At 43.7% G+C, this 15,500-nt stretch overlaps 1 protein-coding gene across 5 annotated transcripts in view; it reads left to right on the plus strand.

The window, feature by feature from the left end:
• LOC101689647 (contactin-associated protein-like 3) overlaps nucleotides 1–15,500 on the plus strand; it is a 172,783-nt gene that overhangs the window by 92,102 nt on the left and 65,181 nt on the right. For all 5 annotated transcript variants that reach the window (XM_004739491.3, XM_004739486.3, XM_004739487.3 and 2 more), the window contains 3 exons: nucleotides 795–1,056; nucleotides 6,330–6,476; nucleotides 14,381–14,552. In XM_004739491.3, the coding sequence (XP_004739548.1) occupies nucleotides 795–1,056; nucleotides 6,330–6,476; nucleotides 14,381–14,552 (581 nt within the window). The remainder of the gene's footprint in view (nucleotides 1–794; nucleotides 1,057–6,329; nucleotides 6,477–14,380; nucleotides 14,553–15,500) is intronic.

A 15,500-nucleotide genomic window follows, 5' to 3' on the forward strand; every position in this document is an offset into this window, starting at 1 on the left:
AATGAAGTAAAGGCAACAGGCAGCTGGCGGGTCAGAGGTCAGGCTGGGGAGAGCGTGCTGGTTGACACGGCCCATGGGAGCCTCTAAGAAGTGGGCAGCCCGCTCAGGCCAGCCACACCCCTGCTTCAGACAGCGGAAGCCCAGGGCCTGCCTGAGCCAGATGTTTGTGTCCCCTGAGTGACAGGTATGTAAGCGTTCACAGAACCAAGGGGAGTGCAGGAAGGTTCCCAGAGCCGCTGTCCGTGGTGCTGGGCTTCATGCTGCAAGTAAACAGCCAGTGCCTTGAGGTATAAGAGGTTGGGGTACCAGGTGGTGGGTATTAGAGAGGGCACGGATTGCATGGAGCACTGGGTGTGGTGAAAAAATAATGAATACTGTTATGCTGAAAATAAATAAATTTAATTAATAATTAAAAACAAAACAAACAATAAAACAAAACAAAACAACAACAACAACAACAACAAAAAGAAATCTGTCACCTCTGTTGTGTCCTGCGCCCAGCACAAGGCCTGGGAAAGACATGCCTCGGGATTCCTTTGCCAATGCCCAGAAATGGAGGAGACAGAACTGCCCTAAAAGCCTCAGAAGGAGGTTTTCCCAGCCAGGGCAGTGTCATGGTTTGAAGGACCTGTCAGGTAAATCTGGATTGCAGCTGGATGGGGAAGCCTAGTTCTTAGGTCCTTGCTTGCAGGAAGGTTGATAGGAAACTAACTGCACCTCTTGGAAAGCTTGTTGTTCATGAAAGCATCTGCCCCTTCTGCCCCTTCCTAAATCCTTTTCCACTGTATTCACAGGGAAATGTGTCCTTCTCGTGCTCACACCCACAAATTGTGCCTGTGACTTTTCTGAGCTCCAGGAGTTACTTGGCTCTGCCAGGCACCATCGGAGAGGACAAGGTGTCGGTCACTTTCCAATTCCGAACGTGGAACAGGGCAGGGCTGCTGCTGACCACTCAATTCCAACATGGGCCAGTGGCTCTAGTCCTCGTTCTTAATGATGGAAAACTCAGACTGAGTCTCTCCCAGCCCGGACATCCGGCGAGGGACGTCACAGCAGGTAATAGATGTTTGCTGTGACCATACGGTCCTCCTGTCATCTCTGTATTAAACGAGCAACTGAATCAGTAAGATACTCATAATCCTTCTAGAGGGAACTAGAGTTCTTTTACCTTTGAACTAGGTATCTCCAGGCTGTTGGTGTGTGAGTCAGTTTGACCCGAAGTTAGCTGCAGATCACACATACCTCTCAAAAAGTTTAAAACATAGGGCGCCTGGGTGGCTCAGTGGGTTAAAGCCTCTGCCTTTGGCTCAGGTCATGATCTCAGGGTCCTGGAATTGAGCTCCACATTGGGATCTCTGCTCAGCTCGGAGCCTGCTTCCCTTCCTCTCTCTCTACCTGCTTCTCTGCCTACTTGTGATGTCTCTCTGTCAAATAAAAAAATAAAATATTTTTTAAAAGTTTTAAAAAATAACCTAGTTATCAACTGATGGTGGGGAGTTGGCAGTCCGCTTGAAACACTAGAGAACAGTAGCCTATGATTTTTCCCAGATTTTCTGTTCCTTTGGGAATCTCTGTTTTGGATAAGGCTTCTTATAACTATGGGTGAATGTTCTGCTTGGCTTCCAAGAAGGACCCACTCCAGGGTTATGTTATCTTTGGAGTCTGGGGGCTGTTTTGCGTTAGAGTGCTGGTGAAAATGTAAAGCCAGGTAGGTGTCATTCCACGAGTGTTGACTACAGAAGAAGAGCCTTGCCTGACCTAGGTTACCAGGTTGGGATTGAAAGCCGGGAATGAAACATAGCTCTTTGTTTCTCTTTATAAATAAAAGACAAAATCTGACCACCGGTGTAGGGAGTTCCCTTGTGGACCTGAGATGAGCACAACCGGGAATGTCAAGTCAGATTTTGGAAATCGCTTCAATCTTGGTTTGTGTAGATTTACAAGCTGCATGCCTTATTAATGAAGAGATGGTGTTTTGCTGTTGCTTCACGTGAGTACACACCGTTCTCCCTTCCAACACACTGGGATTAATTATTTAACTTTTTTTGAAGACAGACACTGAAATATTATAGAAACGTTTTAATGACTTGATTTTTTAAGCTTTCACTGGACAACGTATTAACTTTTGGAAGCAAACCAGAGGTGCATTTTTCTTTTTTCTTTTCTTTCTTTCTTTCTTTTTTTTTTTTCTTTAAGATTTTATTTATTTATTTGACAGAGATCACAAGTAAGCAGAGAAGCAGACAGAGTGGGGGAGGAAGCAGGCTCCCCACCAAGCAGAGAGCCTGACTCGGGGCTTGATCCCAGAACCCTGGGGCCATGACCCAAGCCAAAGGCAGAGGCTTTAACCCACTGAGCCAACCAGGTGCCCCTGGAGGTGCATTTTTCTTGCTGCTTTTTTTAGAAGTATTTGAGGGGTGATTTTTTTTTTTTTAAACTTTGAAATACAGGCCTGCCTCCGAGATACTCAGGTCTGGTTCCAGACCACCCCAAACAACAAATATTGCAATGAAGTGAACAAAATTGATTTTTTTTTTTTTTTTGCTTCCCCATGCATATAAAAGTTATGTCTGCAGTATACCATGGTCTGTTAAATGTGCAGGAACTTTATGTCTGGAAAAACAATATACACGCCTTAATTAAAAAAATACTTTATTGCTAAGAAATGGTGTCATGTGAGCCTTCAGTGAGTTGTAATCACGGATCACAGATCAGCATCACAAATGTCACAGTGATGAAAAAGTCTGAAGGATCGTGACACAGAGGCACAGAATGAGCAGATGCTGTTGGAAAAATGTCCCTGAGAGATGCGCTTCGGGCAGGGGGCCATGAGCCTTCAGCTGGAGAAAGGCGCGGTGTCTGCGAGGCACAGAAAGTGAAGAAGAGGAGACAGATGGCGACTGGTTTTCACTCCAAACCTTGGATGAAGTGTGAAAGCACCTACCAAACCAAGAACTAAAGTTTAAAGGCTGAGTGAGATGTAATCATGCCGGATGCCAGGAAAGGACACCCGGTCACAGTTCATCCTGCTTCCAGCTTTTGGGTCCTATTTCTGAATAGTTACCTCAGTGTGTTTGTGAAGGTATCTAGAAAGGTCCAGAGTGTACAATGTAGTGTCCATGTGCTTGTGGAGCTGGGCCAGCAGAGCGTGCTGGGAATAGAAGGTCAGTGGTGGGGGGGGGCAGCGTGCCGTCCCTTTCTGTAGGAAAAGACACAGTCCACCCTTTCCCGAAGGGACTCAACTGCTCAGGGCAGTGTTCTCTGCAATCAGGACAGATTTGAGACAAGCTGGTGGGAGGGCTGCCTGAGAGGACTCACCTCCCAGGCCCATTACCAGAACCACTTCTCTGCTGCTAGGGCTGATGGGCTCGAAAAGTGCCACCTGTGTTCTCCCCAAGCCTCCGGTCCTCATCGTTGGAGTGACACTATTGTGACCGATGGTAGAAGCAATGATGTTGAGCCTACAGACCACGAGCCCAGTGCCTGCTAGTCAGCAGTCTCTCCAAAACCTTTAGTTCTCATTATTCCAAAACTAGTCCCAAGACCATCACCACCCCCCACTCCCTGCCAAGACTGAAGCCTTTGTGGAGCTGGGGGTGGGTGGGAGAATAAGCATCATGTTCCCAGTAGCACAAATCAAAACACCCCCTCCCCTCCCTTCTCCATCCATCCTTTGACTGTAAGTGCTGCCTGGGGAGGAAGTGGGGAGGGTAGAAGACACACAAAAGAAACACAAAGGGTGAGAATTATAATGGGTAGAAACAGAATGATCATAAGAGCATGCATTTCACTTTTAAATGAGAATGTTGAATTTTATTAAAAAGAGTCTTTTATTATAGAGGTAAATGGCATCTATTACCCATTCAAGGAGATATTCTGGAGTGTTTTCTACAAGTTCTCCCAGGAAATAACTCTAAGTCCTAGACAAGTGGGTGGAGCGGGGGAGGGGACAGGAGTGAATTTTAACATCAGATTTTATTTTATTTTTTTAAAGATTTAATTTATTTATTTGACAGACAGAGATCACAAATAGGCAGAGAGGGAGGCAGAGAGAGAGGAGGAAGCAGGCTCCTGCTGAGCAGAGAGCCTGACATGGGGCTCCATCCCAGGACCCCAGGATCATGACCTGAGCTGAAGGCAGAGGCTTAACCCACTGAGGCACCCAGGTGCCCCATTAACATCAGATTTTAGGTGGATGTGGTTCCGTCCTGACAGATAATGTTAGATAAACTTCAAAATAAATACCGAATGACAAGAGTGGAAGAGACACTCCCAGGTTCTTGTTTGTGGAATCCTTCAGCTCCAGGGTTGGAGGATTTCCCTTAGGACTAGTGTCATAATGTAGGTCTTGAGTATCTAACCGCAATCCTCTGGATTCTGTTGTCAGTTTTCTCATCATTGCTCATGAACCTAACCTATGTGGGGTCTTTGCAACAGTTTTGGATTCACAAATGTGACACAGAAAGTGAAAGATCGGTGTACATGGCAAAGAGCTAAAGTCTCTGAAAGGGAGTGCTGGGAAGTACCATCGCTCCTATTTCACAGTCTGAGAGGAGCAGAGGCATTGCGATTTTTACAGTAGGGTCTATGACCTTCTGGGTCAGGCCAGAAACATATTTCCCATGCACATGGGTCTTGAATCCATGTCAATGTCACTGATGAGAAATGAAGCCAAGACCAAAAAAGCTGTATTTTCATTTTTAATTGCAGTATCGTTGACATATTAAAGAGCATTGGAGGGACATGGATTTATGGGGTTGATTGGGTTCCTTGGGCCAAACTCTGATACTAAATTAAATATGCCTGGTTAACTTTCCACCAGAAACATGGCCATATTTTCTTTGGGGCTGATACCCCATGAGCTAGAAAATAACTTCTGACCCTTGCAGGTTGACTTCCAAACTTAGAGGGCTCTAAGGAGTTGGCGCCTTTCTCATTTGCAAGAGGTATAGGCTAATCTATCAGGACGATTCCCCAAGATGATCAAATTAGAGTCAGGCAGGGTCATGCGCAAGCTTGGGCATGACATCAAAGAAATAAAAAGAGTCTCACTTTGTTGTTTTTCAATGAGCTGAAGTGTTTGTTTATGACCTGTTTGCCTATTAGGCAAGACAATTTCTGAAGATTCCAATTATTTACTGTGCTCCTTCAGAGAAGCAGGTGTCTCTGGGGCCACGACAGTGGCCATGACCTCCCCGTGGAGGGGAGGAGTCCCTTGGCTTTGAATGAATGACTCGCTTTGGCCAATGGAATATGGGCATGAAGGCAAACACAATTCCCTCATCCAAAGTTAATGTTAACATTTAAAAATATTTCCTACTGGTTTTTGTCCAATTTTAGATAGTGATTGAGTATGAAGACACACATACTTTAATGTGATGCTTTCTAAACTTTACATTTTGTTCTATGAATTTTTATATTTTAGTAATACTTAAGTTGCTGATACATTTTTTCTAAAGAGTTATATTGGTATATATGATATATTTTTCTAAATAGTCTACCAAGATTATATATAGTAATAATACATGAAAGTAGGGACAAGGTTTTAAATTTATAACAACAATTTTGGAAAATTTTATGCTTCTCAACATCCTAAAATATTAACAAACTAGAAGAGGGGAAAGTACGCCCTGTGCCAGGGGATTAGGATATTTGATCATGTTAAGGTTGTTCAGGATCCTTTTATGTTAGTCCGTTAAAGGCCTAGCACTGGGAGAAACTAGGATTGTACTGTCCAAGGCAGAATGTTTGGACTGTCCACTCTTGATTTTTCCTTTCCCCTTCAATTCAGCTTTCTTTATTTTCTCTTTTTTTTCCTCCCTGTACTTTTCTGATTTAACCGAGTGATGAGAAAGTGAAACACAGTCATTGCCATGTGCACATATGTCTTAATACTCTTAACTGACCACAGTAGTTTTTGCTAGAATCTAATTTGTGTTAGAACATGACTGGTCAATCTATGACTGTGGGAGGTCAGATGCAAGGACCCTCTGGAACCACACATTTACTCAATGAGCCTCATTCCACAGGTAACCCCTTCCTCCTAGATAAACATGACCAGGATACCACGTGATCTCATTGCCTGTTAAGAAACCCCCAAGCTCACATCTGTCCCAAGCCTCTCCCTTTCTCTCTGAGAGGCCCAGCTATCCTCTGTGGTGGGTCTCTATTGCCCAGCCAGCTAAATAACCTGGGGGGTTTCAGGTAGGTTCATGGTGAAGTTTGGTAGGGTGTCTAAGATCATGATTGTATTATTTTCAAGCATGGCTCTATGTAGTTGCATCTATAGGGTTTTTAGGAATTTCTTACCCACTTTTGTTTACTTCCAGGTGCTGGATTAAGTGATGGACAGTGGCATTCAGTGTCCCTCTCGTTGAAAGGAAATCACCTGAATGTGATTGTGGATGGTGAGGCAGCCTCTGTGGCTCACTCCCTGCATGGGCAGATTGATTCAGGGGAGACCTATTATTTGGGTGGTAAGTGAAAGGAACTGGTGGTGCTGGCAATCAAACCATCCTTGTCTTTCTAGCTCCTGCTTTCTGAGACAACCAGTAATTTTAAATGAAGGTTAATACTGAAGAGTGAGGTTTCTCTTTCAGTTTAGTCAATGAGAATGTTGAGCAAAGACAGTAAATTTTTCTTAAGGACTTATTTACTTATTTGAGAAAGAGAGAGCATGAGTGGGAGTGACAGAAGTCGAGGGAGAGAGGATCCCAAGCATATTCCCCATTGAGTGCAGAGCCAGACATGGGCTCAATCTCATGACCCTGAGATCATGACCTGAGCCGAAACCAAGAATAGGGTGCTTAACCTACTGTGCCACCCAGGCACCCCGACAAAGGCAGTAAGTTATGGCTTAAAACGCAAGTCTGTGGGGGGCCTTGTTTCGATGTGCATTTGCTAAGATTGATTTTGAATTTAGCACTTGTTTTCATTGAGTCACCTGGAAAGCTTCCAGAATGCTAGGGCCTGTCTCTGTCCCTAGAGATCTGCTTTCTCTGGCTCTGACGCCTGGGAAGTGGGTTCTCCAGGTGACTCTGTGCAGGCCACTCTGAGGGTCCTTGCTCTCTGTCTCTAACCTTTTGTGCTTCACTGTAGAGTATTTTTGGGAGGCCAAATAACCCTTAGAACATTTCTTTCAGGTGTTTTTATGCAAGTTTCCTTGTTGCATGTGGGTGGTCTTCTTTTTGTCAGCTGCTCTCCTCCCTGGGTGGCCCAGGTCCTCTGGTGTGGCCCGGGAGCCACCCATGGCAGCACCACTTTCAAGCCTGTCACAGGTGCAGACGTAACTCCCCTGACTTCCTGAGCCAGAATCTGCATTTCCCCAAGATCCCCAGCTGCTCTGTTGCCCTAAATGTTCAGGAAGCATTTTGTTGCCCACTGTGTACGCACAAAGACGCCGTTACCTACACCAGAGCAAGAGAGGAACTTAATGGCTACTGACACTCACTCACTACCTCGTGGTGAACTTTACCAAGACAACACCAGGCCATCACCCGGACTGTGGGAGATGGTGGGTTTGCCTGTTTAGTAGAACTTCAACTGAGTCTGTGCAGGATCCATGCAGCCAGGGAGGGGGGCTCCTGAAGGTAACAAATGTCCGTTCTGAGGCATCCGTGTGAAGAGTCTTAGCCACAAGAAGCTTAGGCCTGTCAGTTGTGAGATGTCCTTCTAATCGTGGCTGGAAGCCGTCCTTGCTCTTACTCCCATTTCGCATTTTATGGTTGTTTCTTTCCAAAATAAGTTTGAGGTCATGGTGGAGATAACTTGATAGCCCAACAAGAAAATATAAAATCCTCCCAAAGAGTTGACAGTAAGCCCACACAGGGCGTTTAATCTTCCAAGCCCCCTGAAGCAAGCATCACTGTGAGCATGGAGTGGCGCCAGGAGCATTAGAACATTGGATTGCTTGCTCTACCCCTGCCAAATACGGTGCACCTCTGACCCAGACAGTTTCTTAAACCTTTATGCTTGTGACGGATTTTAGAGCTCTGCAGAGGAGCTGATCCCTTCAGAACTAAATTAAGAATTTACCCAGGAGCTGTAACTTAAAACATAAGAGATTTTGAAGCACTAAAAGGGACAGGAAGAAAAATCCTCGCTGTAATGTTTAATGATGCAAAATGGAATGCTTGTTATTTTGTATTAAAAAAAAGACACCTTTCTAAAAACACAGAGTTTTCTCTCATATTTGAGCTTCAGGCATGTTCCAAATGTGCAACGCACAGCTGCATAAGAACAGGTACTTTCCATAAATACTTACACATGATGTGATATGAAGTCACTATGTAATTCATGTATGCGTTTTAAAATACTACTCATGTTTCTTGAAAGAGCATGTGTGGGCTAACCCCCTAATGTACACAATTAAACACTACAGTGCTTTTAATGTCTCCCTCTCTCCTCTAAATTCTCACTCCCCCAGTTAAATATTACCCTGCCCCCCTTTTTACTAATCTTTGTATCACCTTTTTATGTTTTAATCAACGTGTAGCACCATGTCAGTTTCAGATGTGAGCATATGACTCAGTGTTTGTATACATTAGAAAATAATCCCACAATAACTAGTTAATATCCACAACCATACATAGTTATATTTTTTTCTTGTTATGAAAATTTTAAGGTCTACGTTCTTAGCAACTTTTAAATAGACAATAAGGTATTATTAGCTGTAATCACCATGCTGTACATTGCATTGCTATGACTTATTTATTTTACAAATGAAAGTTTGTAATTTCTAATGTATTGCTTTTCTTTAAAGCTATATCCATGTAGGTGACTTCACACAGTAGTGTTTTGTGTTCTGTGTTCCCTTGCTTTTCAGTTTATGCATAGGGCACTACTGTGTGCCTTCTTCTGGGTTCTTTTTATTGTTATTGCTGTCACTGTTGTTCTAGATTAGTTTTGGAGATCCAGCCCTGTAAGTATTTATAGATAAAGTTAATTAATTTTTACTGCCCTTTGGTTTTGATGTGTACGACATCATGTTTCACTTATTAAATCCGCCGTCCTGTTTTACTGTTGAGCAACAACTTGATGGTGCCTATTTTTTTGCTATTATAAAAAATGTGATAAATATCCTACAGCTGCCAAGAATCATCTTGCCAGTGATTTTTAAATTTTCCTTATGTGCAAACTATCAAGCTTTCCTAATATGCATAATCAATTCAATGAAACAACATTTAGTTGTTTCCAGCCTTTGGTTTATGAAAGGACCCTAGAGATTTGGAGGCAATGTGTTGAAAAAAAAGCATAATAGGCTTTTTAAACATGTTTTCATAAAATTGTGTTGATGTGTAGAAAAACTGTCTCATTAGTATAGTTTCCAATAACAAATTGTATCTCTAAGATGAGCAGCATTACAAAGTTTAAACATCCCATGAGAGAGTATAATGACTTTTCTTCATTACCAGTTTGCTATTTTTTGGTTGTAATTAAAATTTGGCACTGAGTGGCAAAAATAGTGTAAGATCTTGTAATCACAGCATATTATCTGTAACTAATGTGTAAATTCAAATTTTCTTCTTAATGGACATCCATTGGGACCAGAATATGCATTGTGTTAACAGGGAAATCCACTTTATCCAGTCCATGCTCTGTAGCAGTATGCGGTATTCATGGCAGCCAGTGCCCCATGTTCCAAGACCCTCCTTAGCCCGCTCTCCTGATGGAGGTTCAGTGGCAAGTCCCTGCTCACCATGTGGTCAGTAACTCTTTTTTGCTGTGCTTTCCCATAAGGACAGATTAGGACATCTTCCTATTACAGTTAGGGTAGCCATATGATTTATTGTCCAAACCAGGATGCTTTAGTAAATGGCGGGGATGATCTCAATAATTATGGCATGGCAAGACAGCAGGCTTAAAGCAGGGCTCTTTGGCTTTCTTTTCATGACAAAGTTCCTCTCAAAGATTCATAGTCTTTTTACATGTAATGCAGGTTCCCCCTTTTCCTTTTCTATTTCTCCTCAGTGTGAGCTTTGTTTGTAAATTATTCTTCTGACAACAGTTTTGCTCTACTGTACAGTACACTGAGTTCGGTGCCTGCTGGGGAAGGTAGTGGGAAGCTGCTGCTCTCTGGATTACTTTTGTGGAATCGTCGTGCTGTCCACCAGCACACATGCCCTGCAGAGCTGGGAAACATCAAATTATGCTCCGAATCTCTTGAGAGTCCTTGTGTGTGTGAGGCCTTAGCAGACCAGGGAACAATGACGGCTGTAATGAGGTCTCACCTCATGACCCATTCTTATTCTTATGGGTCTTGACATCCAGTGACAATTTCTCTGTCATCCTCAGAGGTCCTTAAATTTCTGACTCTTTCCATGGTGATGGATATGTTCCATTGACTTAGCAATAACTATCCCCTGTCCACTTTCACTGTCCATCCTGAATCATGTCATGGAGGAATGACCCTCTGCCATCTTACCATTGGGACTTCAGGCAATCTGTGTGGGTGAACAGACAGCTAGTGGTTTGGGCTTGTCTTGGGCCATGGCACCCCTTGCTTCTTAACCTCTCTCTCATAACTGGAGCAAGGAAGGACTTTGTGGTTTGACCTTTCCTTCTTAATATTCCACTTTGAGAAAATTTTCTTTGTGACCGCTGGATTCAGTTGAGTCTTTATAGGAACACTTAGGTACTACACTGTATTATTTTTTCATTTTCTTTTTTTTTGAGAGAGAGAGAGTGTGTGTGTATGTGAGTGGGGATGGATGGGGAGGGACAGGGGGTGAGAGAGAATCTTGCCTAGTGCAGGGCCCAACACGTGGCTCAATCCCACAACTCAGATCATGACCTGAGAGGAAATCAAGAGTTGGACACCCAGCTGACTGAGAAACTAGGCACCCCAGATACTGCATTGTATTTTAGATGCGTCTGAAGTTTGTGATCTGGAGAAAGGGGGAAAGTTTATTGGCTGAACTTTTCTGATCCTGTATCCTAATGTTCTCAGTCCCTAAGCACTGTCAGTAGAAGTCGCCTATAAAGACACAAAGATACACCAGGTGTCTTCCAAATATATCCAACCTTCCAGAAAGTTTATTGGCTGAACTTTTCTGATCCTATATCCTAATGTTCTCAGTCCCTAAGCACTGTCAGTAGAAGTCGCCTATAAAGACACAAAGATACACCAGGTGTCTTCCAAATATATCCAACCTTCCAGAAAGTTTATTGGCTGAACTTTTCTGATCCTGTATCCTAATGTTCTCAGTCCCTAAGCACTGTCAGTAGAAGTCGCCTATAAAGACACAAAGATACACCAGGTGTCTTCCAAATATATCCAACCTTCCAGAAATTCTTTTACAAACAGAAATGTGCATATTTTCACATAAAACAAGGAAAAAGGAAAGGGAAACTGGACAGTTTATCCGTTCTTTGTGATGTAACACCACATTCGAAGAGTCAGTGTCTCCATGAGGCTAATTTATGGGGCTTCATTGTGCCCAACAGTGAGTTTCACCAGACGAAGGCCTTGGCTGGTTTTGGGGTATATTTGTCAGGAATGCAAAGCCTCAGTCACTGAAAGAAGAGGAAAGATGACCATGTGCATCTTGTGGAAATTCTTAGGCGCAAGCTTATGGCCGTTGGGCAGGAACGAGAGGAGGCTCTGTCTTCAGTCCCTGCCCTTTGAAGGTGCACCAGTGACCCTCATGACAAAAGTTCAGAGAGATGAGAATGAAAAACATATAGGTATAATGAGTAAAACCTTTATGAAATTACTGATTCCAGGGGCACCTGGGCAGCGTAGTTCAATGTCTGATGCCTGATGTCAGCTCAGGGCATGATCTCAAGATTGTGAGGTCTGGCCCCACATTGGGCTCCCGGCTTGAGTCTCCCACCCTCTGTCCCTCCTCCCCTCATGCTGTCACTGTCTCTCTCTCTCTCTTTTTCTCACATAAAAGAATCTTTCTAAAAAAAATAAATTACTGATTCCATTTCATTTAAAATGTAAGAGACTTCTAAAGTAACCTCAAATCCCACCTGTAAATATTACCAAAAACTTCCTTAATATTTAAATGCTTGGAAGATGATTTTTTAATTATTTTTTTAGAAAGATTTAATAGTTATGACTCTGTATTTAATAAATTAAAAGAAAACATTCTTCTGGAAATGATGTCAATGAGACATAATTGTATAAGGCACAGAATGAATTAAATAGGTGAGTTTCTCAGGAAGCGTAAAATTTATTTCACAATTTCTTGGAATTAAAAGAATATTAAATTATTAAAAAATGTGCTTATATTGTGTTTGCATCTGAAAATAAAACACTCAGTCAAGTGAATGCGTTTAGATTTTATCCCACGTGGCTACAGTTAGGTTCCCCAGGAAGCTGGCTCTCTTCTTGGGAGACTTGTGTGTACGGTGGTTATTGAGGTTAGTTCTCAGGAATGACCCCTGCCTGGGGGGGGAGATAGCAGCTGGGATGAGCAGAGACAAGGCGAGGCGTGATGCCATTGCATAGAAACCTCAAGAGAGCTCTGAAGAAGCATTGCCCCTCAGGGACGTCCCAGTTGAGGCTGTGGGTCACTGACCCATCCATTGCATCCGTGGGCACTGGCCGTCCCTGGGGAGGGTACCACCCATGAGACTCAGCTCCCTATAGCCAGGGCAGTTCCTGGGGAGAACCTCAGCCTCATTCCCCAAAATGAGGGGTGTGTGTGAAATGGAAATGAAGCTGTGTCTTTAGATTTCTCCACATAATGGCCTTTCACCAGAGCATTTGCAGTGAGTATGTTTCTCTTTTCCTGTCCCCTGGGAATCTGGCAGCGCTCACATCAAAGGACCTGTGATTGCTTTGTGGTCAGCTCGCAGAGGGTGGGAGAGCACTTGCCAGCCTGCTGACCCCACGAGGGGAAGGAGGCAGCTCTGAACCCCAATCGGCTTTGACTTTGATTTCAAAGATGTGTCCTTGCTCATCATGGGTATAAGAGCCTTGTCTTCGTGGGAAACCAGGGGGATACAATAAAACACCGCCTAGGCATTGTGGTTTGTAATGGTAGAAGATAACCTGATTCAAATTTTTAAGGGTGTTTTGGAGCAAAAACTGATCCAAATCACACAACACCGAAGTAGAAGTGGTCAGGAGTGCTCCGTGGGCAGGAGTGGGGGAAGGGCTCCCGGAAAGGACAGCGGCAGCAGGGAGAGGAACTACTGATTGGCTCCAGCTGAAATCGGGGGTGGCTGTCTGGGGCCGCTGTCCATAGGTTCCAGTTTCAGAGCCTTGACGAGCCACATGAAGGCACACAGAAATCAAACTCATTTATAGCCTCAGACTCTGGTTTGCTGTCTTGGGCCCCTAAAGCTTTTGGTGAGTCACCGCGGTCTGATGGCCTCTTTCCTTCATTAATTAATTTATTTATTTTTATTTTTATTTTTTTTAAAGATTTTATTTATTTATCAGAGAGAGAGTGGGAGAGAGCGAGCACAGGCAGACAGAATGGCAGGCAGAGGCAGAGGGAGAAGCAGGCTCCCCGCTGAGCAAGGAGCCCAATGTGGGACTCGATCCCAGGATGCTGGGATCATGACCTGAGCCGAAGGCAGCTGCTTAACCAACTGAGCCACCCAGGCGTCCCTCCTTCATTAATTTAACAGTAATTTACAGCAAGCCAATTAGTGAATGCAGCCAAAGTTGTAAAAATTTTCTATTATTGAAAACTGTCAAAGCCCATTTCTTCTTGCATGGGGTGCTCCAGGATGCTAACTTTTCTCTGTTATTCTCAGGGCTGTATCGTTGAGATACTTGTTAGCTCTCTCTCTCTCTCTGTGTGTGTGTGTGTGTGTGTGTGTGTGAAAAGGTATTTGACTAAAATGCCTCATTCAGAAACAGTTGGAAATGTAAGTCATTTACATTGTCCTTAGATGTCTCTGACTGTTTACGGTCAAACCTTGTTTTAACTGTGTTGTGCTTGCACACACACACACGCACGCCCAGAGTAGGAATCTCACATACATAATTATTTCTCAAGCATTTTAAATTTCATAGGTCCTAGTAAGCCTGTGATTTTTTTCTTTCTGATTCTGTTATCCCATGGTCTTTACGTTAGAGAATTTAATATCATGCTGAAAGGGCCAATTTCTTCGGGCGGTTTCGAAAAAGAAATCAAACTCAGCTTAGAGGAAATGGGCCTTGACTCTACTGGTAGAGTCTATCTTCGGCTACCTTTGGCCAGCCACCAGCCTGGCTCGAGTTGTTATTTCTGTGCTTTACCAAAACCAGTAGTGTCTGTTCTCAGCTGTCCACTGCCCCGTCCACCACCCCATCCATGAGGAAGTATAATCTTCAGGCGTCTGTGAGGAGGCGGCAAACTTGCACGTACAGAATACTGACGGCTGTTTTGGTTACGACTGTTGACTTTCTCCTTTGTGTGTCTCCATGTTCATTTAGGCTGTCCTGACAACAGCTCTGGCCCTGGATGCGGAGGTCCCCTGGCCGGGTTTCAGGGCTGCCTGAGGCTCATCTCCATTGGTGACCAGGCTGTGGACCCCATCACGGTACAGCAGGGGTCACTGGGGACTTTCCGTGACCTCCAGATAGATACCTGTGGCCTCACCGACAGGTAAAGCCATCCCACGTCATTTTGGCATTCCTGATTTCAAAATTTTTGGATAGGGGGTTAAAGAACAAATGAGCCGCTAAGGGAGAGCACCTCCTTCTAGCCCCTTCTCTCTTCCCGATAGCCAACCCGTATGGAAAACTATAATTAATTGAAGACTAGAAAATGACCCTGTTTAATTTCAAACAGTTGCTCCTTTCGGATGGTGTCTTCTTAGAAGATGCACTGTCGTGAGTTTTCCTTGTGTGTGTCCCCAAGTCACTTAGTTTTTACAGAATCCTGTTCATGGTGTGGTAATTGTTGATGAGTGTAAATACTGATGAGTAAAAATACTTCTAAAAATTCTTCCATGGCACAAAACAGATTAGAATATTCTAGGAAGATGATGAATCATTGAGGACCAGGAGGTTGAAAGCCACATGTGGTCAGTGGGATTCACCCCACGCTCCCTTCTCTATATGGAAAATGAAAAGTAACTCTTCTGCTAGAAGGGTCTCAGCCTCGGGGATTCCTAGTCACATAAACACAAGGAGGAATGGAGGGAACCCAGTTACCCCACACTGAGCATGGTACCGGTCAGTGAGGACATAGTGGGGGGCGAGTGCAAAGGGATAAGACAGAAACTTCCCGCTCTAAAATAAGCAAATGTGGAGACGTAGCAAGCAGCATGATGACTGTAGTGAATACTGTCATGCATATTTGAAAGTCACGGAGGATCTTGAAAGTCCTCATCACAAGAAAGAACTTTTTGTGACTGTGTGTGGTGCTGGATGTTAGTGAGGCTTATCATGGTGATCACGTCACAAGATACACAAATATTGACTCATTCTATTGCACACCTGAAACTAATATGTTATAAGTCAATTATACCTCAATTTAAAAAAAGAAAGAAATAAATAAAGGAAGAAAGAAAGAAAGAAAACCCCTGAAACTGTAGGACGTTAAAATCGC

This window comes from Mustela putorius, unplaced genomic scaffold, assembly GCF_011764305.1.
Source record: "Mustela putorius furo isolate JIRA1106 unplaced genomic scaffold, ASM1176430v1.1 tig00003845_pilon_pilon_pilon, whole genome shotgun sequence".
NCBI classification, from domain to species: domain Eukaryota; kingdom Metazoa; phylum Chordata; class Mammalia; order Carnivora; family Mustelidae; genus Mustela; species Mustela putorius.